General features: G+C 61.9%; 4 protein-coding genes across 6 annotated transcripts; 3 read left to right on the top strand and 1 right to left on the bottom strand.

The window, feature by feature from the left end:
• The first annotated feature begins 317 nt into the window (after window positions 1–317).
• Window positions 318–2,115, top strand: CELA1 (chymotrypsin like elastase 1). Its single transcript, XM_061354905.1, has 8 exons — window positions 318–397; window positions 477–559; window positions 653–753; window positions 972–1,094; window positions 1,179–1,315; window positions 1,524–1,669; window positions 1,752–1,901; window positions 1,989–2,115. Exons 1-8 carry the CDS (start codon window positions 358–360, stop codon window positions 1,998–2,000), a joined length of 792 nt encoding a protein of 263 aa, XP_061210889.1. The 5' UTR covers window positions 318–357; the 3' UTR covers window positions 2,001–2,115.
• A 1,075-nt stretch (window positions 2,116–3,190) lies between these two features.
• On the top strand, window positions 3,191–8,901 carry BIN2 (bridging integrator 2). The gene is made up of 12 exons (XM_061354969.1): window positions 3,191–3,283; window positions 4,473–4,553; window positions 4,648–4,702; window positions 4,819–4,913; window positions 5,072–5,167; window positions 5,237–5,344; window positions 5,434–5,519; window positions 7,102–7,177; window positions 7,374–7,456; window positions 7,706–8,354; window positions 8,486–8,554; window positions 8,683–8,901. The coding sequence occupies exons 1-12, from the start codon at window positions 3,206–3,208 to the stop codon at window positions 8,785–8,787; spliced, it is 1,581 nt and encodes a 526-aa protein (XP_061210953.1). The 5' UTR covers window positions 3,191–3,205; the 3' UTR covers window positions 8,788–8,901.
• Window positions 8,902–13,263: 4,362 nt separating this feature from the next.
• Window positions 13,264–14,318, top strand: SMAGP (small cell adhesion glycoprotein). Of its 2 annotated transcripts, none has more exons than XM_061355065.1 (3): window positions 13,264–13,393; window positions 13,689–13,766; window positions 13,863–14,318. In XM_061355065.1, the coding sequence occupies exons 1-3, from the start codon at window positions 13,363–13,365 to the stop codon at window positions 14,033–14,035; spliced, it is 282 nt and encodes a 93-aa protein (XP_061211049.1). In that variant the 5' UTR covers window positions 13,264–13,362; the 3' UTR covers window positions 14,036–14,318. The 2 variants fall into 2 exon arrangements, with proteins under 2 accessions (XP_061211049.1, XP_061211059.1); XM_061355075.1 differs by having other exon boundaries at window positions 13,269–13,393; window positions 13,692–13,766.
• A 1,481-nt stretch (window positions 14,319–15,799) lies between these two features.
• Window positions 15,800–18,416, bottom strand: DAZAP2 (DAZ associated protein 2). Of its 2 annotated transcripts, none has more exons than XM_061355050.1 (4): window positions 18,276–18,416; window positions 17,328–17,449; window positions 16,395–16,631; window positions 15,800–15,998 (listed from the first exon to the last, which is right to left on the bottom strand). In XM_061355050.1, exons 1-4 carry the CDS (start codon window positions 18,286–18,288, stop codon window positions 15,870–15,872), a joined length of 501 nt encoding a protein of 166 aa, XP_061211034.1. In that variant the 5' UTR covers window positions 18,289–18,416; the 3' UTR covers window positions 15,800–15,869. The 2 variants fall into 2 exon arrangements, with proteins under 2 accessions (XP_061211034.1, XP_061211039.1); XM_061355055.1 differs by lacking the exon at window positions 18,276–18,416 and adding an exon at window positions 17,784–17,902.
• Between the last annotated feature and the right edge of the window lie 2,917 nt (window positions 18,417–21,333).

The raw sequence follows: 21,333 nt of genomic DNA, 5'->3' as shown, positions 1-21,333 counted from the left end.
TTTGCCTTGGTTTCCCTGTCCCTGTGATGATGCAGGCACCCTTCACGTGTTGGATAGACCTCTTGGAGCCATCCCACAGTGCAGGCAGGGCTTATGACTGCAAATCACATCACCATCACCTGAGATGTGCAGAAGAGGAAGATGCAAGAGGGGGCATCATCCCCCAGGGCCTGGGGCTGATGGAACCTTGGGTGCTTTTGGCACTGACCCTTGGGGCCAGGTGTGTTTTGGAGCAGGGACCAAGGCTACTCGATAGGGCCATGGCACCTGCTTTTCTTCCCACCCCTCCTTCCCCATCCCCTTTAAGAGCCCTGCGGCGCAGCCCCAGCCCCAGCCTCTCCGCCGTGGTCCAGGACGATGCTGCAGCTCCTGCTCCTCGCTGCCCTCGCCCTCTGCGGTACGTGCTCTGCCGGCAGCCACCGGCCTCAATGCCCGCAGCTCCCCTCTCCCCATGCCCACCTCCTCCTGTCCCGCAGGGCGCTGCTCCGAGCCGGATCTCCATGGCACAGAGCGGGTGGTCGGCGGCACCGAGGCGCGCTCGCACTCCTGGCCCTCCCAGGTGGGTCCTTCCTGGGCGATCCCATAGGGATCTCATCCCAACCGCGGCCCTGCGGTGAGACCCCCTCACACTGCTCGTGTTCCCCCTGCCCAGATCTCCCTCCAGTATTACGCCAGGGGAGGCTGGCATCACACCTGCGGGGGGTCCCTCATCCGGAGGAACTGGGTGGTGACGGCGGCCCACTGCGTGGAAGGGTGAGCAGGAGCATGGAGAAGCCATTCCCCACCAAACACCTTTCCAAGGGGGAGCTCTGGCTGTTGCAGCCCAGAGAGCGATGGTGCTTTGAGATCTCTGATGGTTCTCCATGAGGGGTTCCATGGAGCACCTCTGGGAGCATCATCCATCACCGAACCCTTCTCTTGAGGTACCCATCATTCAGGGCCTGATCCGGTGTTGTTCCCCCTTCCCACAGTGACGTGACCCTGCGCGTGGTGGCCGGCGCTCACAACCTCAACGTGGGCAATGGCAACGAGCAGATCTTCAGCGTGAGCCAGATCGTCGTCCATCCCTACTGGAACGGTGACGCTGGCAGAGGGTAACACCCAGCAAAGGGGGTTTGGGGGGAGCACTGCTGGGAATGGGGCTGGTCCTTACAGCATCATCCCCTTCCTCTCCCCAGCTACGACATCGCCCTCATCCGCCTGTCCACCTCTGCCCGCCTGAATGACTACGTGCAGCTGGCGGTGCTGCCCCAGGAGGGCTCCATCCTGCCCAACAACTACCCCTGCTACATCACGGGCTGGGGGCTCACCCGCAGTGAGTGCCATTGGGCCCTCAATCCCCCCCAAACCATGGGAACCGGTTGAAGGATGCTGTTGAGCCCTTTGAGGCCCAGGAGGCATCACACAGGGCTTGGGTTGGATGTGGCATTGCCCGGGGTTGGTTGGGGTGGGCTCTGCTTTGGCAATGGAAGGGAAGGGGTTGCTGCATTTACCAGCGCTTGACCGGTCTTGGTTGCGTGCAGCCAACGGGCAGCTCTCCAGCGTCCTGCTGCAGGCACCCCTGCCCGTGGTGAGCTACCAGGTCTGCTCCGGTTTACTCTACTGGGGTTCCATGGTCAAGAGCACCATGGTGTGCGCCGGCGGTGACGGCATGCGCTCCGGCTGCCAGGTACACCCCAGGGCCTCGCTTCCCCAATGGCATCCCCCCGGCATCCCCGTTCCTCCTGCCCCACGCTGCTCCTCGCCCCCAGGGTGATTCCGGAGGCCCCCTCCACTGCGCCGTGAATGGGCAGTACCAGGTCCACGGTGTCACCAGCTTCGTCTCCAGCCTGGGCTGCAACGTGCAGCGCAAACCCACCGTGTTCACCCGCGTCTCTGCCTACATCTCCTGGATCTCCAGTGTAAGGCGGCCGCTGGGGCGCTGGGACCTGGCATCGGCCTTGCTCCATCCCTGCTTGGCTCAGCCGTTGCCTTTCTCCCTCTTGCAGGTGACCGGGTAGAACTGAGCGGCGGCAGAAGAGCCCCGTCCTGCTCCAGGGATGGACATCACCTTCCCATGCATGTTCATTGGAGGGGGTTGAACGCATTGACTGGGGTCAATAAAACCCGTTCCTCTCTCTGATGGATGCTTTGTCCCACTGTGAGCAAGCCTTTCCCTTCCAACCCTAAGCAATCTTTCAGAGCATCCCTCGGGCTGCATCCCTCCTCTTCCTCACACCTGCAGGAAGAGACGCTGGGAAAAGCAACCGGGCCTGGGCTCTCAGAGCAGCCAGAGTTCTTGGTGTCGTGGTTTAACCCCAGCCAGGCAGCTCGTTCACTCACTCCCCCCCTTCTTGCCTCCCCCTACTCCAGGGGGGATGGAGAGGAGAATCAGCAAGAATGGGTTGAGATAAGAACAGTTCAGTAACTCAGGTATAACACAAATCACTACTGCTACCACCAATAATAGTAATGATAAAGGGAATAACAAGGGAAGAGAATACAACATCTCGCCCCCCCAGCCTGACCAAGCACCCACCGATACCTCATCCCACCCTGCAGTCCCAGCCCTTCCGGGTATCTCCCGGTTCCCTCCTGGCCATGCCGTGCTGTGCTATGGAATACCTCTTGGGTCAGTTTGGGTCAGGTGTCCTGTCCCTGCTTCCTCCCGGCTCCCCTCCTCCCTGGCAGAGCAGGAGGCTCACAAAGTCCTTGGCCAAACCAAACCATCACTGTTACCAGCTCTGTTCCCAGCTGAAAGTCAAACCACAGCCCTGCACCAGGTACCAAGAAGGAGAACAATGACTGCTACTGCTGGACCCAGGACATTTGGGGTAATGGAAAAGGGGAAACGGCTGCAAATCCCCTTCATGGGCAGCAACGGGATACAGAACAATATGGGGGCTGCAGCTGGGACGTTTCCCTCCCATCAGCTCCATTCCCTTTCCAACCCCACCTCCCTCGCAACGAGAGCTGTGGGGCTCGATGCCTGCGACCACCTCACCCCATGGCTGCACCCTGGAGGGTCACCAGGGCCACGACCCCACCGGGCAGAGGGACAGCACCAAAACCGCCCCGAACCCCGAGGTTACCCCAATGCCGGCAGGGGCGGGGTCCCCATCACCCCCATGGGCGCAGCGCAGCCTTTCCGGGGGGGCTGCGGATGCTTCGCCTCCAACTTCCTCCCCCCGCAGCATCGCGGTGCAGCGGGAGCCGAGCCGAGGCCATGGCAGAGGGCAGGGGCAGCGGCGCCGGGCTCTTCGCCAGGCAGGTCCAGAAGCGCTTCAGCCGCGCGCAGGAGAAGGTGGGTGCGAAGCTGCCCCCGTACCCAGCCCCAAACCCCCTTTCTTTGCTTTATCCCCTCGTTTCTACTTGGCACGGAGGGGGCAGCGCAATGGGCACCGCTCAGCACCCATGGGTGCTCACAGGGTGTTCATTGGGTGCTCCTGGGTCAACGGCATCGATGCTCCAAGGCTTTCGGCTTGGTGGCATCTCCCCAAAGTCCCCCCAGGCTGCTTTGGCAGCCGCTGGCTTCGCTAAAAGTGGGGTTTTTCCACCCAAAACGCTTTCCGGAGGCTATGGGGGGGCTGTGTGCTGCGGGAGGGGGGTCCCCGGGGCTGGCCAGGGGGGACGGTCCCCACCGGGATGCAGGCTGGGGATGGTGATGGGAATGCCGGCAGAGCCCGTGCCAGCCAGGCAGGAAGCGAGGGGGAAGGGCTCCGGAAGCGGGCAGAAATGGGGCAACTCTCGGCTGTTTTGGGGCTGTTCGGGGCAGCTCTTTCCCATTCCCCCCCCCCAAAGGCAGCGAGGCCCCAGCCCCACCAAACCCACAGGGTCCCGGGTTTCCTGGCTGGGCCTCGGGGCTAAATTCGGCTTCCCCAGGGCTCTATCAGCCGGGGCCAGGCTCTGGCTGCTTCCCGGGGCATCAACGTCTTCCTGGCCACACCAGGAAGCAGCCTTTGGCCACAGAGCGGGTTCATCCCCAGGGCTCTGCCTGCCCCCATGGCCACATCCATGGACGTGCTGGGGCACACAGGGCTGCACCTATGGGGTTTATAGGGTAGGGTGATGGGTGGGCACCCAGAAAGTCACCGTTCTCCTCCAAACACAAAAGCACTGAGGGATGTGCCCAAACTCTGCATCCCCCACGCAAAGCCCAGCTCAGCATCAGCTCTGCTGCATCCCCAGCAGCCCCTGTGGGCTCAGGGTTGATGCTTCTTCATAGGACCATGAAAACAGGGAACGGGTTGGGGTGAAGGGAACTGAAAGCTCCAATCCAGCCCCAGGGACCCCTTCCACTGGAGCAGGGGGCTCCAAGCCCCTGTGTCCTTGAGCACTGGCAGGGATGGGGCAGCCCCAGCTTCTCTGGGCACCCTGTGCCAGCGCCTCAGCACCCTCACAGGGGAGAGCTTCTGCCTAAGAGCTCATCCCAATCTCCCCGTTCCAGTTTGGAAACCTGACCTTTTCCCACATTTCCCCCTTCTCCATCCCAGGTTTTGCAGAAACTGGGCAAAACGGTGGAAACCAAGGACGAGCAATTTGAGCAGAGCGCCTACAACTTCCAGCTGCAGCAGGTTCCAGCGGGGAACGGGGGGGGACGGGGGCACCCCAACTTCACCCCTTGGGGTCACCCATCCCTCACCCGGGTCTGGCTGCGTTGCTTTGCAGAACGAAGGCCATAAACTGTACAAGGACCTCAAGGCTTTCCTTGGTGCTGTGAAGGGTAAGGGGCTTTGTGAATGTGCCCCATGGGCAGCACGGATGGGGTTGAGCCGGGATAAGGAATCCAAGCCAATGAAGGCTCCATTGAGGCCCTTTATCGCGATCCCATCCCCGCAGTGATGCACGACAGCTCCCGGCGAGTGGCCGACACACTGCAGGAGATCTACAGCCCCGACTGGGACGGCCACGAGGAGCTCAAAGCCATCGCAGATGTGAGCCCCTTCCATCCCCAAAGGGATGCATGGGGGGGGGGGGACCGGGAGCTGAGCCATAGGGGGGGTCTCTGGGGATGCAGCCCAGCACGTACGGCCCGGTTGGGGGGGGAGGCGGTGCGGGGGGTCCTGTTGTAGCCCTGTCCCTTTACCCACAGAGCAACAACCTCCTGTGGGATGACTACGAGGCGAAGCTGGCCGACCAAGCCCTGCGCTTGATGGAGAATTACCTGGCTCAGTTCGGGGACTTCAAGGTACCCCCATAGGGTTTGGGGGTTTGGGGCGGGGGGCCCGATCCTGGCTCAGCTTTGCCCCCTGCCCAGGAGCGCATCGCCAAGCGCGGCCGCAAGCTGGTGGATTACGACAGCGCCCGGCACCACCTGGAGGCTCTGCAGGGAGCCAAGAAAAAGGACGAGGCGAAAATAGCCAAGGTGATGCCCCCCCCGGCCCCCCGGTACAGCCCCCCCTGCCCCTGCTGCCCCCCCACACGGCCACAGCCCCCCTCCATCCCTCCCCATAGGCTGAGGAAGAGTTCAATAAAGCCCAGGCTGTGTTTGAGGACCTCAACCGGGACCTTCGGGAGGAGCTGCCCGTTCTCTATGGCAGGTACCGGGGGGCACGGCAGGACCCCGGGGGTTGATCCTGCCCAGAAGCCGATGGCACCGCAGCTCCCTGTGCGCAAAGGGGGAGGCGAAGGCAGCGGCCCCCGGCCCCGTGGGTGCCGTCGGAAAGCATCAGCTGAGCACAGAAGCGGTCGCTGAGCCCCATTTGCCCCCCATGGAGGGTAAAAGGGGGGGGGGGGTCCCCAAAGGGACCGGCAGCGATAGCGGAGGGTCCGGTGGCAGCCGGGAGGTGGCAGCACCACGGATGCAGAGAGGCCACCCCGGGACAGGAGGATGGGGGCTCCCCGCTGCGCGCTCAGCATCCCCGAGCCCCCCCCATCTCCCCCCGTGTTTCCCCCATCTCCCCTGTCTTTCTCCCCCCATCTCCCCCCGTTTTCCCCCCATCTCCCCCCGTTTTTCCCCCATCTCTCCCGTTTTTCCCCCATCTCCCCCCGTTTTCCCCCATCTCCCCTGTTTCCCCATCTCCACCCCCCCCACTCCCCCCTCCCCATCTCCCCCGTTTTTCCCCCATCTCCCCCCGTTTTCCCCCCATCTGCCCCCGTTTCCCCCCACTCCCCCCCCCCCTCTCCCCCTCCCCCCATCTGCCCCCGGTTTTCCCCCATCTCCCCCATCTTTCTCCCCTCTCCCCTCTCCCCCGTTCCCCATCTCCCCCCGTTTTTCCCCCATCTCCCCCCGTTTTTCCCCCCATCTCCCCCCGTTTTTCCCCCTCATCTGCCCCCGGTTTTCCCCCCCATCTCCCCCTCTCCCCCTCCCTTCATCTCCCCCTTTTCCCCTCATCTGCCACCGGTTTTCCCCCCATCTCCCCCGTTTTTCCCCCATCTCCCCCCTTTCCCCACTCCCCCCCTCCCTCCCCCCATCTCCCCCCGTTTTCCCCACCCCCCGTTTCCCCCCATCTCCCCCGTTTTTCCCCATCTCCCCCCATTTCCTCTCCCCCGTTCCCCCACTCCCGTTTCCCCCCATCTCCCCCGTTTTTCCCCCCCCATCTCCCCCCGTTCCCCCCATCTCCCCCCGTTTTCCCCCCATCTCCCCCCGTTCCCCCCCATCTCCCCCCGTTCCCCCCATCTCCCCCGTCCCATCTCCCCTTCCCCATCTCCCCCCGTTTCCCCATCTCCCCTTTCCCCCCATCTCCCCCCTTTTCCCCCATCTCCCCCCGTTTCCCCCCATCTCCCCCTGTTTCCCACCCCCCCATTCCCCCTCCCCCACTCCCCTCCCCATCTCCCCCGTGTTTCCCCCATCTCCCCCCGTTTTTCTCCCCATCTCCCCCTGTTTCCCCATCTCCCACCGTGTTTCCCCCATCTCCCCCCGTTTTTCTCCCCATCTCCCCCATCTTTCTCCCCTCTCCCCCCGTTTTCCCCCATCTCCCCCCGTTTCCCATCTCCCCCCGTTTTCCCCCATCTCCCCCCGTTTCCCCCATCTCCCCGTTTTCCCCCCATCTCCCCCGTTTTCCCCATCTCCCCCCCTTCCCCATCTCCCCCCGTCCCCATCTCCCCCTCCCCATCTCCCCCCGTTCCCCCCATCCCCCCCCGTTTTTCCCCCCCATCTCCCGCCGTGTTTCCTGCCCCCAGCCGCATCGCCTGTTATGTGACCATCTTCCAGAACATCTCCAACCTCCGCGATGTCTTCTACAAGGAGATGAGCAAGGTGGGGGGCAAGGCCCCTTCACCCCCCCCACACCCCAGCATCCTCACAGCCACCCCTTGCTGCTCTGGCTGCACCTCGAGTCCTCACTGCTCTTCATTTAGCCCAGTAACTGAACGCAGCTCGAGGATGCTGGTGCTGCTGGTGATGGGTGGCACCGGGGGGGCCCCTCTCATGTGTTTCTTCCCCCCCCTCCCAGCTCAACCGCGACCTCTACGAGGTGATGGGCAAACTGGACAAGCAGCACTCCAGCAAAGTCTTCATCATCAAAGGTGTCCCCAGGTAGATGGGCTTCAATAGGGGGGCTTCAAGTGGCTTAATCACCCCCCCCCCCAGAAAGCAGACGGGTGACACAGCCCCCAGCCCTATGGCACTGGGGTGGGTGAGCATCACCCAGCGTGGGGTTGAAGGCGCTTTGGTTAATTGGAGCCATTCGCTGGTGGTGCCGAATGGGGCAGCATCGCCCATGGGGTGATGCTTGTAGATGGTGCTCAAGGTGGGTTTAACCCCCCTGTCCTGCCCCCTCCCCAGCAGCCGCCGCTCTCTGGTCATCTCGTCCCCAGTGAGCCCCCCGGCCGTGTTCCCCTGCCCGGGGAAGGCACCGGACTGGGGGCCCACGGTGGAAGCAGAGGCGACGGCGACGTCCCCCGGTGCAGGCAGCGGGGCCCCCGATGCCGTCTCCAATGGGGAGCCGGGCAGCGCTGTCCCCAGCCCACCCCCGGCATCACCCGCCAGCGGGGGGTCCCTCTCAGAGACAGCATCAACCTCCAGCCAGGAGACCCCGGAGCCCGGTCCCAGCCCTGAGGCTCCATCCCAAGAGCTGGGGACATCGGGGGCAGCCGCGGAGCCGGGGAGGGCCGAGGGCATCGCCACCTCCCTGGCATCGCTGATCCTATCCGAGGCCATTGCCCAGGCTGCCGGCACCGCGCCGCCAGCGCCGGGAAGCGAAGCCCAGGCATGGGAGGACCCCCCCCAGCCGGGCCCCCATGGCACGGCCACCACCGTGCGGGGTCGGGCTTGCCCCATGGAGCCGCTGTCCCCAGTGCACGCTCCCTGCCGTGGGCAGGGTCCCGATGCGTGCCCATGGCTGGGGGGTGAGCAGGGGCCGTGCCGGCTCGGCAGTGACTCCGAGGAGAGCGTGGAGGTGATGGACATGGAGCCAAAGGTGGCCAGGACCCAGGTGAGGGGAGAGGCCGTGGTGGGGGCAGTGATGCTGGGGGGATCCCCGGCTTGTTCAGAGACCCAGACCCTGCTGGGGGGTGGCCGGTGGGGATCCATGGGACAAACCCAGTGACCCTCCTCTGCTGGCAGATGGGGCTGGATCCGGCAGCGAGCGGCTGCAGTGAGGACCCCGGATCCTCCTCTGGCTCCACAACCGAGGTGGGTGCAGTGGCACCATGGGGGAAGATGCTGACCTGATCCTATCCCCCCCCATCCGGACTGGGTCCTTCTTGGATCCAGTTTAATGCAAGCACAAGGGCTCAGCATCACCTCTGTGTCCCTGCCAGCAGCGAGGCTGTCCCGGGATGCAGGAGCAGGATGAGAGGAGCCAGGACCCACCACCAGCAACGAGCCCCCCCCCGGACCCCAGCGAGACCCTCACCTCGCTCTGAGCCCGGAACCGGTGCCTCCGGGTGCCACCAGCGGATAACGCTGCTCCACCATAACCGTGATGTGCTCCCACCCCCATCCCGGCTGGAATAAAGGCAGGAAAGGCGGTGACAGGAGGTGGTCGATCTCCATCCTGCAGTAGCCCCATCGCTGGCTGGGCTGGCGGCCATGGGAGTGCGGGGGGGTCCCCGCCTGTGGGTTTATGGTGCAGGAGGGATTTGTCGCCCTGCTCTCAGCGCCCGGGGCCGCTGTGACTCAGGAAGAAGGTGCAGAGCCAGTTCTGCCGGTCCAGGGAATGCGCTGCCGTGCACGAACCAGACAGTGCCCGGACTCACCCCACGCCCCACTTCGAATGTCCCACACATCACAGCAAAACCCCACTGCCATTGACTGCTCCGGGGCAGGAGCTTCATGGAACCATGGAATGGTTTGGGTTGAAGGGACCCTAAAGCTCCTCCAGCCCCAATCCAGCCCCAGGGACCCCTTCCACTGTTGCAGGGTGCTCCAAGCCCCTGTGTCCAACCTGGCCTTGAGCACTGCCAGGGACGGGGCAGCCACAGCTTCTCTGGGCACCCTGTGCCAGCGCCTCAGCACCCTCACAGGGAAGAGCTTCTGCCTCAGAGCTCAGCTCAGGCTCCCCTCGGGCAGGTTCAAGCCATTCCCCTTGCCCTGTCCCTGCATCCCCTGTCCCAGCCCCTCTCCAGGTTCCCTGCAGCCCCTCCAGGCACTGGAGCTGCTCTCAGGTCCCCCCTTCCCACAGCAGAGGGGCAGGATCCCCTCCCGGAGCTGCTGCTCTCACTCTGGGGGTGCAGCCCCGCACTGGGGGGGGGGGTTCTGGGCTCAAGCGCTCCCTGAAGCCGCCTCATGGGGACCCCAAGTCCCTCTGCTCAGGCTGCTCCATCCGGTCCCCCCCCATCCCATCCCTGCGCTCCCCATCCCTGGGCTCCGCAGCGCGCAAGGGGTTAACGGGGGAGGTGCTCCCGGCTCCGCCGCCGCCGCCGGACTGGAAAGGTGAGGCAGGAAAAGGGCAACGCCTGGGCGCGGGCCGCGCATGGTGCCGGCAGCCGCAGGTAGGAGCGGGGGGAACCCCGCATGGACCGTTCCGGGGGGGAGCGGGGAGGCCACGGGGGATGCGCAAGGCTGGGTGCGGGTGGCACCGAGGTGTCGGGTGCGGGACGGGGGCTTCCAGGTGGATGCGGGGGTGAAGGGGTTGAGCTTGCAGGAACGGGGAATCCATTGGGGAAGCTGCGAGGGCGCAGGGGAAAGGGGAGCGCTGCTCCCGGGATACCCACCCGGGACACGGGGGGATGTGGGGTGAGCTGCAGGGATGTTCTGCGCATCCCGGCCTCCATTCACCGGGAATGGGGATGGGGGGCTGTGAGGGGAGCATCCCGCATGGGGTTTTCAGGGAGCAGAGCTGCAGCTGTGCTGTGGGAACGGCTCTTGTTGGCCTGAGAGCAAGAATGAGGAGGGTTATGGGGTGGTTCCTATACAACCCCTGCGTGGCTTGGAAAACACATGGAGATCCATGGGGATCTGGTGCGTGAGTCACTGCTCCCGGCTGGATTCCGGCCCAGCGGGTTAACCCTGGCACAGCAACACATCCCATGGTGTAAACCTCTGCTGCTCCCAGCCCTGCATTTCCAGGTGCTGTGGGCACGGAGCTGCTTTGTGTTTCCCATTGGGAATGCTTCCCAAGAAGCCCTGTCCCCATCTTGCTCCGGCTCCTGCCCATCCAGCAGCGCCTTTTCCTCTTCTCCCTTCGATCCCAAGCTTCCAGGCTGGGGGAATGGGACCCGTGTCCTGCTCTGAAGCCGTTCGGGGGAAGCTTGTGGTTGGCTTTGGGAAGTGCATTCAGCTCCCTGGAGCCCAGACATCGCCACTGGAGGAGCCCAATGAGCTTTAAAGCGAAGCTGGGTTTAAAGTGAAGCTGGGTTTAAATTAAACTGGGTTTAAAGCAGAGCTGGGTTTAAATTAAACTGGGTTTTAAGTGAAGCCGGGTTTAAATTAAATTGGGTTTAAATTGAAGCTGGGTTTAAAGGAAAGCTGGGTTTAAATTAAATTGGGTTTAAAGTGAAGCCGGGTTTAAATTAAATTGGGTTTAAATTGAAGCTGGGTTTAAATTAAATTGGGTTTAAAGTGAAGCCGGGTTTAAATTAAATTGGGTTTAAAGTGAAGCTGGGTTTAAATTAAACTGGGTTTAAAGTGAAGCCGAGTTTAAATTAAATTGGGTTTAAAGTGAAGCTGGTTTAAAGAGAAGCCGAGTTTAAAGCAAATCTGGATCTAAAGCAAAGATGGGTTTAACGTGAAGCCGAATCTAACACAAAGTTGGGTTTAAAGCAAACTGTGTTTAAAGCAAAGCTGGGATTAAAGAAAAGCTGTGTTTAAAATAAGATGGGTTTAAAGCAAAGATGGATCTAAAGCAAAGCTGGGTTTAAAGCAAAGCTGGGTTTAAAGCAAAGCTGGGTTTAAAGCAAAGATGGATCTAAAGCAAAGCTGGGTTTAAAGCAAAGCCGGGTTGATTGAGCTGGTGGCTTGTGCCAGCCTGGGCTTGAGCTTGGGGTGAAGTTGCTGGGATGTGGCTGAGCTGGGTGCTGGTCCCTGCCTGTGGGCGCTGGTCCCTGCCTGTGGGAGATGGTCCCTGCCTGTGGGAGATGGTCCCTGCCTGTGGGAGATGGTCCCTGCCTGTGGGAGCTGGTCCCTGCCTGTGGGCGCTGGTCCCTGCCTGTGGGCGCTGGTCCCTGCCTGTGGGAGATGGTCCCTGCCTGTGGGCGCTGGTCCCTGCCTGTGGGCGCTGGTCCCTGCCTGTGGGCGCTGGTCCCTGCCTGTGGGCGCTGGTCCCTGCCTGTGGGCGCTGGTCCCTGCCTGTGGGAGATGGTCCCTGCCTGTGGGCGCTGGTCCCTGCCTGTGGGAGATGGTCCCTGCCTGTGGGAGATGGTCCCTGCCTGTGGGCGCTGGTCCCTGCCTGTGGGCGCTGGTCCCTGCCTGTGGGCGCTGGTCCTGCCTGTGGGCGCTGGTCCCTGCCTGTGGGAGATGGTCCCTGCCTGTGGGAGATGGTCCCTGCCTGTGGGCGCTGGTCCCTGCCTGTGGGAGATGGTCCCTGCCTGTGGGAGATGGTCCCTGCCTGTGGGCGCTGGTCCCTGCCTGTGGGAGATGGTCCCTGCCTGTGGGAGATGGTCCCTGCCTGTGGGCGCTGGTCCCTGCCTGTGGGCGCTGGTCCCTGCCTGTGGGTGCTGGTCCCTGCCTGTGGGTGCTGGTCCCTGCCTGTGGGCGCTGGTCCCTGCCTGTGGGTGCTGGTCCCTGCCTGTGGGAGATGGTCCCTGCCTGTGGGAGATGGTCCCTGCCTGTGGGAGATGGTCCCTGCCTGTGGGAGATGGTCCCTGCCTGTGGGAGATGGTCCCTGCCTGTGGGAGATGGTCCCTGCCTGTGGGAGATGGTCCCTGCCTGTGGGCGCTGGTCCCTGCCTGTGGGCGCTGGTCCCTGCCTGTGGGCGCTGGTCCCTGCCTGTGGGAGATGGTCCCCACAACTCTCCCACGCTCTGGGAAGGGGGAAATGCTCTTCCCTGTGGCAGCCCTCGAAAGCAAACCTGCTGCTGGGGGGAGGTTGTGCAAGCCCCACATCACGAGGGCACTGGGGCACAGTGGGGCAGGCCCAGAGCTGGGGGATGAATCCCAGTGCAGCTGTGGGTTTAGCATCCCCCAGCCCCACATCACGAGGGCACCGGGGCACAACGGGGCAGGCCCAGAGCCGGGGGATGAATCCCAGTGCAGCTGCGGGTTTAGCATCCCCCAGCCCCACATCACGAGGGCACCGGGGCACAGTGGGGCAGGCCCAGAGCGGGGGATGAATCCCAGTGCAGCTGCGGGTTTAGCATCCCCCAGCCCCACATCACGAGGGCACCGGGGCACAACGGGGCAGGCCCAGAGCTGGGGGATGAATCCCAGTGCAGCTGCGGGTTTAGCATCCCCCAGCCCCACATCACGAGGGCACCGGGGCACAACGGGGCAGGCCCAGAGCTGGGGGATGAATCCCAGTGCAGCTGCGGGTTTAGCATCCCCCAGCCCCACATCACGAGGGCACCGGGGCACAACGGGGCAGGCCCAGAGCCGGGGGATGAATCCCAGTGCAGCTGCGGGTTTAGCATCCCCCAGCCCCACATCACGAGGGCACCGGGGCACAGTGGGGCAGGCCCAGAGCTGGGGGATGAATCCCAGTGCAGCTGCGGGTTTAGCATCCCCCAGCCCGCGCGCTGCATCCCGAGGACTCAGCCCCACCGGGATGGGGGCCGTGGTTCAGCAGCTTCCTCACTGCATTAAGAACGTTCCTGCTGCAGCATCGACCCCGGGACGCAACGGGAGGATGCAGGAGGAGTTTGGGGTGATTTGAAGCTCTCGGAGCTGGAGAGGGGATCGCAGTCAGTGCCTGGATTGTCCAGCATCACCTCTGGACCAAGGCCTTGGCTCCGGCTGGCGCTGCCCGGCCGTGCCCTGTGCCGGGTGCTCTGAATTCATCGCTTGTGTTCTGGGTTTTGGCAGCTCTGAAGGAGCCCAGACCTCCCCCTGCCAGGAGCCGATGCCATGGAAGGGGATCAGCCCCCTCTGACTGCAGGTGAGTGCCCCGGGACAGCTCTGCCCTGTGTCCATGCAATGGAACCCGTGGTGAGACCTTGCCCAGGGCCACTGCCTGCCCCGTCCAGCTATGCCCAGCTCAGAGCGGGGTCAGGACCTGCCTTGCTCACCTTCCCCTCCCTCCTTCTCTCCTGCTTTGATGAAGCAAGCAGGAGAGCAGTGCTCAAGGCCAGGTTGGATGGGGCCTGCTCTAGTGGGAGGAGGCAGGGGCTTGGAACTGAGTGAGCTTTAAGGTGCTTTCTAACCCAAACTGCTCCATGGTTCTATGGTCCAAGAAGAGCTGACAACCCCCTTCCTGAAGAAGGCTCACCCTCCACCTCTCCATGAGGATGCCAACACCGTGGTCATCGCAGGTAGGGCTTCTCCTTGCCACATCCACCCCGTTCACCGAGGAGCAGCTCGGTGCTGAAGGGCTACCCCCTGCTCCTCCCTCTGCTTTCTGCTGGCAGTTGTCATCACGTTGGTGTTCCTCACCCTGCTCACGGTCCTGGTGGTGATCATCATCTACCTGTACAGAAACAAAGGGAGCTACCTCACCTACGAGCAGCCGGCAGCAGAGGCTGACGTGGCGGTGCAGATGGAGGATGCTCCAGCCAAAGAGAAGGAGGAGTATTTCATCTAAGGCCCGGCTCCAGCGCACACCTCTCGTGCTCTCGGGGCCGAACTTGCTGGAGTTGGGGATTTCCAAGCTGCTTCTTAATTCTTTGCCTTAATTTATTAAGCCAAGCATGGAAGGAACCCCCCCCCCAGAGCTCTGCCCATCACTGCCTGCCCGGAGCACACCAAGGGCAGGAGGAGAGCAGCATCCCCCCAGCCTCTCCCTGCAGTGCCTTTGAATACAACCCAGTGACAAAGTGAGGAGTCCCTGTTATTTTCTTTGCCCTTAGCTCAAAACCCACATTAAGGTCCTCTTAGAGGATGGGGTGATGGACATGGAGGCGAAGGTGAACCCTATGGGTAAAACAAGCCCAACCGCAGCCCATAAACCCTGGGGCTGCTCATCCCTGACCTCAGAGAGGGCTCCGGGTTGGCTTCATCCAGAGGCAGCTTTAGCACCTGCACATGGGCTCAGGCAGGTGGAGACAACGGTGTCCCTCTGCTTGTGCTCAGAACAAAGCTAGGGCAAGGAGCAGCTCCTCCCATCTCTGCTCCCTGCTCAAGGCACTTCCTCCTTTAAACCAAGCCCCCTCAAAGGAGGAAGTTCACAAAGCAGCAGTGAAGAGGAAATCAGTGCAGAAGCAATGGGCAGCGCCGGGGGGGTTCATCTGGGGGTAATGCAACGCGGCTCCTTCAGTCAAATTTTCAAAATAGTCTTTATTCTACTTGTTTTTAGTATAAAAAAATCCACAAGTTAAGTGCACCACAGTGTATACAGAGAGAGACGTAATGGCGAGCTTCCTAACAGTCAGTTGATGGTTAAACACAAGAGGGACAAGACAGGTTTAGATTCAACTGAAACCTCAAGATAAAATATAGCTGAACCTGGTATTTGTCTTCATAAAACAACAACAACAACAACAAAAAAAACACACCTCAAAACCAAACCCAAAACACGGAGGATCCCTGAAATATTCTTCTTACCCCTAATAAGACTTCATTGTTTCAAAGTATGCGTTCAGAAACCAAGCCCTCGACCCGGCTCACTCGGGTGTTGATGGGCAGATGGTAACCACCCGCTCTGTCTGAACAACGGGAAGGAGTCTGGGTGTCAAGACACCGGTGGAGTTTGAAAGCAAGGAAGAAGAAGGTTGGTTATTAAGCATCGCTCTAAAAGCCTCATTAGCACTGAATGAAAGGAACATGAGCTGCATTGTGTTTCTGGCACCAAAGCATGGCTTTGATTAGATCTAGAGTGCAAAGAAATCCAAGCTCACTTGGAGTGTCTCAAACCAATCCCATGAGCCGCCAGCTGCAACCCTTCCTGCAGGGAAGCGATGGGCGAGCAGGGAGCGCTCCCAGGGATCCGTCCCCCCTGAGGTCAGCAAGGGGGATGTGCCAGGGTGCCCTGCCTGCTGCTGGGAATCCCTGCTCTCCCCAGCACCTTGGCTTCGGTGGAAGGGAAGCACGGGTGCTTGTGGGTGCAACGGACCCGGAGGAGAGGAAGGGAAGGGGGAAGCGGATGCGCTCCCTCACCCATCCCAAAGCCAGTGTGGAGGGAGCTCCTATGAGCTCAGCACTGCAATGAGTGAAAGGCAGAGCAGGGCTGCTGAGCTCCCATTCATCCCATGGATGAATCCCCCATCCCGCTCCAACAGAGGCACCGCCGGCATCACCAGGGCTTCACCTCCACGTGCCTGCAGGCACCGAGCCAGGAGACACCGCACCGCTTCGTGTCTACTCTGCAACCTCAGGTTAATATGGACTAAAGCAGTTACATCGTGAGAAGTGCTGACAGAATGTGATGTCTTTCCTTACACAAATGTAGCCCCCCCTCTCCCCCCCTTCCCCTTCCTTCTTCACCAGATAGTGTAGCCGCCGTCTGAGCCTCCCAGGAAGAAGTTGCCCTTCCGTTGTGTCACCAAGACGTTGGCTCCCTGCATCACGGCCAGCTGGGCGGCATTGGGGGGGCAGCCAGGAGGGGGGGGCTGCAAGACACAGAAAGGGATAGCTGAGGTCACTGGGACAAAGCCATCACTCCCAGTCCATGTCCCTGTGGCTAAACAAGCAAAGAGAGCCCAGGAGCTGATGGGAACCCCCAGGTTAAACAGGCACAAGCAGGAGCTACTCTTGGCCCAAATGATGGATCAGGTTAAGATGTTTTCCTCAGGAAACAAAGGACATCTCCCCCACATCCAGCGCTGAAGGACACAGGGTTTTACAATCATAGAACCATGGAATAGGTTGGGATGGAAGGGACCTTAAAGCTCCTCCAGCTCCAACCCCTTCCACTGGAGCAGGGTGCTCCAAGCCCCTGTGTCCAACCTGGCCTTGAGCCATGCCAGGGATGGGATGTACAACGCTGCAGACAAAGTTATACTCACAGGGATGCTGGCGGTTCCACCAGCTCCAAACCTCGCTCCAGCATCAAAGCCACCTTCAACAAGGACTGTGGATCCCGGGGGATAAACCGGTCCCACGGGATAGTATGCCATGGGCACCGAGGAGCTGAGCGGCCCCACGGCCACCGACTGGGCCATGGGCAGGAAGACCCCCGGGTATGCTGCAGACATGGTGGGCACGGTGGCAGCCCCCAGCGGCACGAAGCTGGGACGGTAAAGCTGGGGAGAGAAGAAGCCACGCAAGGAAGTTGAGAGATGTTAATTCATGGACTCATGGAATGAAGGGACCTTAAACCTCATCCAGCTCCAACCCCTGCCATGGGCAGGGACACCTTCCACTGCATCGCATGCTGGGCTGCACCCCCAGAGCGTGAGCAGCAGCTCTGGGAGGGGATCCTGCCCCTCTGCTGTGTGAATGGGAGATCACCCCCTGCAGCCCTGATCCAGCTCTGGGGCAGCAGCACAAGGGGGACGTGGGGATGCTGCGAGGGCTGGAGCAGCTCTGCTCTGGAGCCAGGCTGAGAGAGCTGGGCTGGGGCAGCCTGGAGAAGAGAAGGCTCCTGAAGGGGAGACCTGAGAGCAGCTCCAGTGCCTAAAGGGGCTGCAGGAAACCTGGAGAGGGGCTGGGACAAGGGATGCAGGGACAGGGCAAGGGGAATGGCTTGAACCTGCCCGAGGGGAGACTGAGCTGAGCTCTGAGGCAGAAGCTCTTCCCTGTGAGGGTGCTGAGGCGCTGGCACAGGGTGCCCAGAGAAGCTGGGGCTGCCCCATCCCTGGCAGTGCTCAAGGACACAGGGGCTGGAGCACCCTGCTCCAGTGGAAGGGGTTGGGATTGGAGCTGGAGGAGCTTTAAGGTCCCTTCATCCCACCCCATTCCACGCTAAAACAAAGCCTCCAGAGCAGCATCCCCCCTACCTCGGAGTAAGCAGGAGGTGCATCTGTGTAGGGCGGCGGCTGCGGCAGGGGCACGCTCTGTGGGTACACGGCGGCGCTGGCCGGAGCCTGCACAGGGTAGGAGGGCTGGGTGGGATATTGTCCTGCAGGGAACAGCGGGGGTCAGACCCACGTTTTGGGGGGGTGGGGGGGGTACCACACATCACCTCTGCTTCACAGCCCCAGTTCAGCCCCTTCCTCTGGGCTGGGGGGCTGATAGTGTCATCCCCCCCCACTACCCTATGGCCCCCACGGGTGCCCCTGCCCCACTCCCCCTGCTGTGTGTGGGAACTGACCCCCATCCACGTTAAACCTGGGGGATCCCCCCATAGCAAAGGGATCCCCCCCACTGAGAACACCCCCCCCCCGTCTCCCGGGGTCCCCCCGTGCCACCCCACCCCCCCCCGCCAGTTACATCACCCAGAGGGGCTCCCGCACCCGCCATAAGATGGGGTCCGTTCTGACGTCATCCAGGGGATTCCCTACGTCAGCGGGGGGGGGGGGTTCCCGCACCTCAGCGCGACCCCTTCTATCCCCCCTACGTCACGCCCACCCCCCCCCTCCGGAGCATCCCCTACGTCAGCGGGGGCTTCCCCCACCTCAGCTCGTACGTAATAGGGGGGATCCCTTACGTCACGTGCCGCAGCCCCGTCCTACGTCACAAGGGGAGGGTCTCCCCCCCCCCCCTTCCGGCGCCCACAGGGTTAAATCCGGGCCAAGGCGCGCGTTGCCATGGCGCCCCGCGCGCGCCCCCCGCCCCGCTCCCATTGGCCGCCCCTCAGGCTCGCGCGGTCACGCGCTGCGGCGGCGGCGCCGCCCTTAAAGGGGCCGCGTCCCGGAGCGGCGCTGCCCTGTGCGGGGTTGGGGGGGTGGGAAGGGGGGGGAAGGTGTCCCGGTGTAACGGGGCGCGCCCCCGTCCCTTGCCCTTGCCTTTGCCGTTCATGGCGGCGGCGGCTCCGGCGGGTCCCGCTGTGCCCGCGCCGCGCGCTCCCCGCTCGGTGTCACCGCGGCGCTGCGGGAGGGGGAAGGCCGCGGAAGGGGGGATGGGGGTGGGGGGAGCAGGAAGCGTGCGCCGCGCGCAGACGTGCGCCGTGACGTCATCGCGCACGGGGAGGGGAGGGGGGGGTGAGGCAGAGCGCTCTTAAAGGGACCGCAGGAGGCGAGGCGGGGCCTCGAGGAGAACCCCGGGCTCGGGGGCTGTGGAGGGATTTGGGGCTCCGGGTGCCCCAGGGGTGAAGGGGGCCCCCGAGGAGGGTCCCCGAGCAGGGAGCAGATAGGGCATGGGGGTGGAAGGGGCCCGTAAGCAGGACCGGGGTTAGACAGGAGTGTGTGGGGGGGAGCCTTCGGGTAGGCCCAAGGGGGGCTCGGGTAGGCCCAAGGGGTGAGAGGAGCCTGGGGGGGTCCCGAGCAGGCACCGGAGGTGCGGGGGGGTCTAAATGGAGCTGTGGAGGGGAATGAGGGTCCCGGGTGGGGTGGGGGCACACCTGGGCCTTGGGGATTGTGGGGCTTGGGGGGACCCAGACCCAGTGCCCAGCCAAGGGGGAGCCTGCTGGGGGCTCCGCTCCCCCGGGTCCCCTGCTCCTGCCTCAGCACCCAGCGGAAGAAGCAGCCCCCGAGGTCGTGCATAGAAGATGGAAGCAAGGGTTGGTAACTTCAGACACTGGGAAGCTGAATGAAGCTCCAGGGAACGAGAGGCCTCAGTGGGCAGAGCGGCTCCTCCGCTCCGGGTTACTTGGTTCTGCCAGGCCATGCCCTTGGCCTTGGTGGTACAAGCCCCGAGGCCTCCACAGGAGCACATTTCCCCCCTCTCTGCAGCCAGGAGTCCATAGAGACCCTTCTTCCAGGGGTGCCATCCTGCCATGGCATCAGCACAGTGTCCCCCAATACATGTGGGGCACAAAAGCCATTGAAGTGACCACAGTCTCCCCTTCCTGCCCCAAGTGGAGCCAGAATGCTGCGGGTAGCTGAAGATGTGGCCGTGGATGTGCATTCCTCAGGCTTGTTCTGCACCCCCCCCCCCCCGGTTCCCCTTCATCCAGCACCAGCACAGGAGAGGCCTCAGTGGGTTTATGGAAAGAAAGGGAGCACCTCTTTGATTCGAGCACTCTTTTGTCTTGTATTTAGGGCTGCGTTTACAGAAGCTTGCAGTCATCGTTCAACAAAGCTCTGGCATCTATTTGCCTTAAAGACACCACGGGGTGAAAGGAGGGGAGGGGGGCTTCTGGTGCTAAGCTTTGGTGAGTTATGGGGCTTAAAGATGTCACAAAACTCTGTTGCAGGTGCTGCCTGCTGCTGATCTGCCAGCAGAAGGAGGGCTGGAGCTGTGCACAGAAGGTAAGGGGGAGCCCGGTTCTGTGTGGAGCCTTGTGCAAAACGGTGATGTATATCACCAGCAGTGAAAAGAGCACAATAAAGTGTAAAATCCCCCTGTGATAAACTTTCTGGCTGCGTTTTGGGCAGAGTTGAAGGGCACAGCTCCAGTTTCCAGGCATCTCAATCAAGAAGATCATTGTTCTCTTCCCTATTTAAGTGACCTCCTCATGAATAATGTACCGCCTGCCTGATGAATATGCACGCTGCCTGGTGTGCCTGGGAGGGCTCCATCAATAATTCATGCCTGGAGACGTCCTTCACCTTGCAGCTGTGCAGGAACTGTAAAAAATAATACGAATAATTGGAAAATTACCCCTGAAAGTGGGAGAGGAGGTGGCTGGAAATCTGCCCTGGGAAACATGGAATGGGGGGGGTGGAAAGTGTGAGCAAGGTAAGTGAAGGGCAGAGCGTGTGTGTTCCCAAACCCAGCCCCAGGGCTCGCAGGAACTGCTCAGGATTGAGCCCCTTCAGCAGCTCCTGGCTTCAGACCCTGACTTATTCCAATAAATGGGCTTTTTTCCACTCTCCCCTTCTCATTACACAGAAAACTTCCTTGCAAAGGAAGCATGAAAGGCGAGGAGATGGGGTTTGCATTCAGTGGAGCCGGGCTCTTTGGGAGGCCCTGCCTTCACATCCCTTGGGGCTGTTTTCAGTTGTATTTTCATTGCTGATCACCTCCTTTAAGAGCCCTCCTAGGACTCAAAGAAGGGGGGAAAAAGCCTCACTGAATTAACATGAAAAGCTCTGGATCGTCCTTGTGCTGCAGGAGCAGCTTGTGCCCAGGGAGCCCCCAGCATCCTGGCCTGGCTCAGCACCAGTGCGGCAGCAGGGCCAGGGCAGGGATTGTGCCCCTGCACTGGGCACTGGTGAGGCTGCACCTCAAATCCTGTGCTCAGCTCTCACTGCAAGAGAGACATTGAGGGGCTGGAGCGGGGCCAGAGCAGGGCAATGGGGCTGGAGCAGGGCCTGGAGCACAGGGGTGATGGGGACCTGAGGGACCTGGGGGTTCAGATGGAGAAGAGAAGGCTCAGGGGGGACCTGATGGCTGCCTCCAGGTGCCTGAGAGGAGGATGGAGCCAGGCTCTGCTCCCAAGGAGCAAGGGATGGGACAAGAGGAACCGGCCTCAAGCTGCACCAGGGCAGGGTTAGATGGAGCTGAGGAACAATTCCTGCCCCAGAGGGTGCTCAGCATTGGAACAGGCTGCCCAGGGCAGGGCTGCAGGCACCCATGGAGACGAGGCCTCAGTGCCATGGGGCAGGGGTGGCCTTGGCACTGCTGGGCATGGTTAGAAGTGATGGTTCTTTTCCACCTTGGTTGATTCTATGCTTTTAAAGCCTAAATGTCCGACTCTGCACATTGGGATGAGCTGGAAGCCCTTATTTCCACAGCCCAGGGTTATTGAAGCAGAGTGTGTGGGATAATCCCCGTTGTTTGCTACTTAAAGCAGCAGTGAAAACTGAGCTCATTGCGGTGCCCTTCTGAGCAGAGCTGTGGAACTTTGCTGTGTGTAATCAGGGTGAAGAGGTACTTGGAGGCAGGGAGCACCCTCTGGGTGCAGGGCTGTAATTAATTGCATAGGAGTAATGAATAAGCAGTTAATTACCGACTGATGTC

This window comes from Neopsephotus bourkii, unplaced genomic scaffold (genome assembly GCF_033783945.1).
Source record: "Neopsephotus bourkii isolate Nb327-2 ecotype Australia unplaced genomic scaffold, CSIRO-AGI_Nbou_v1 NB_85, whole genome shotgun sequence".
Lineage (NCBI taxonomy): Eukaryota > Metazoa > Chordata > Aves > Psittaciformes > Psittacidae > Neopsephotus > Neopsephotus bourkii.
Note: the sequence above shows the minus strand (reverse complement) of the source record. Positions and strands in the feature narration are given on the sequence as shown.

Coding starts and splice junctions, on each gene's coding strand:
- BIN2 (XM_061354969.1), top strand. CDS start 3,206: ATGGCAGAGGGCAGGGGCAGCGGCGCCGGGCTCTTCGCCAGGCAGGTC. Junction 7,178..7,373: donor TCTACAAGGAGATGAGCAAG/GTGGGGGGCAAG, acceptor CCCCCCTCCCAG/CTCAACCGCGACCTCTACGA. Junction 8,555..8,682: donor CCTCTGGCTCCACAACCGAG/GTGGGTGCAGTG, acceptor TGTCCCTGCCAG/CAGCGAGGCTGTCCCGGGAT.
- DAZAP2 (XM_061355050.1), bottom strand. Junction 16,632..17,327: donor CACCTCCTGCTTACTCCGAG/GTAGGGGGGATG, acceptor TTCTCTCCCCAG/CTTTACCGTCCCAGCTTCGT. Junction 15,999..16,394: donor GTGGAACCGCCAGCATCCCT/GTGAGTATAACT, acceptor TGTGTCTTGCAG/CCCCCCCCTCCTGGCTGCCC.
- CELA1 (XM_061354905.1), top strand. CDS start 358: ATGCTGCAGCTCCTGCTCCTCGCTGCCCTCGCCCTCTGCG. Junction 560..652: donor CGCACTCCTGGCCCTCCCAG/GTGGGTCCTTCC, acceptor CCCCCTGCCCAG/ATCTCCCTCCAGTATTACGC. Junction 1,316..1,523: donor GGGCTGGGGGCTCACCCGCA/GTGAGTGCCATT, acceptor GGTTGCGTGCAG/CCAACGGGCAGCTCTCCAGC.
- SMAGP (XM_061355065.1), top strand. CDS start 13,363: ATGGAAGGGGATCAGCCCCCTCTGACTGCAG. Junction 13,394..13,688: donor TCAGCCCCCTCTGACTGCAG/GTGAGTGCCCCG, acceptor CTATGGTCCAAG/AAGAGCTGACAACCCCCTTC. Junction 13,767..13,862: donor CAACACCGTGGTCATCGCAG/GTAGGGCTTCTC, acceptor TTCTGCTGGCAG/TTGTCATCACGTTGGTGTTC.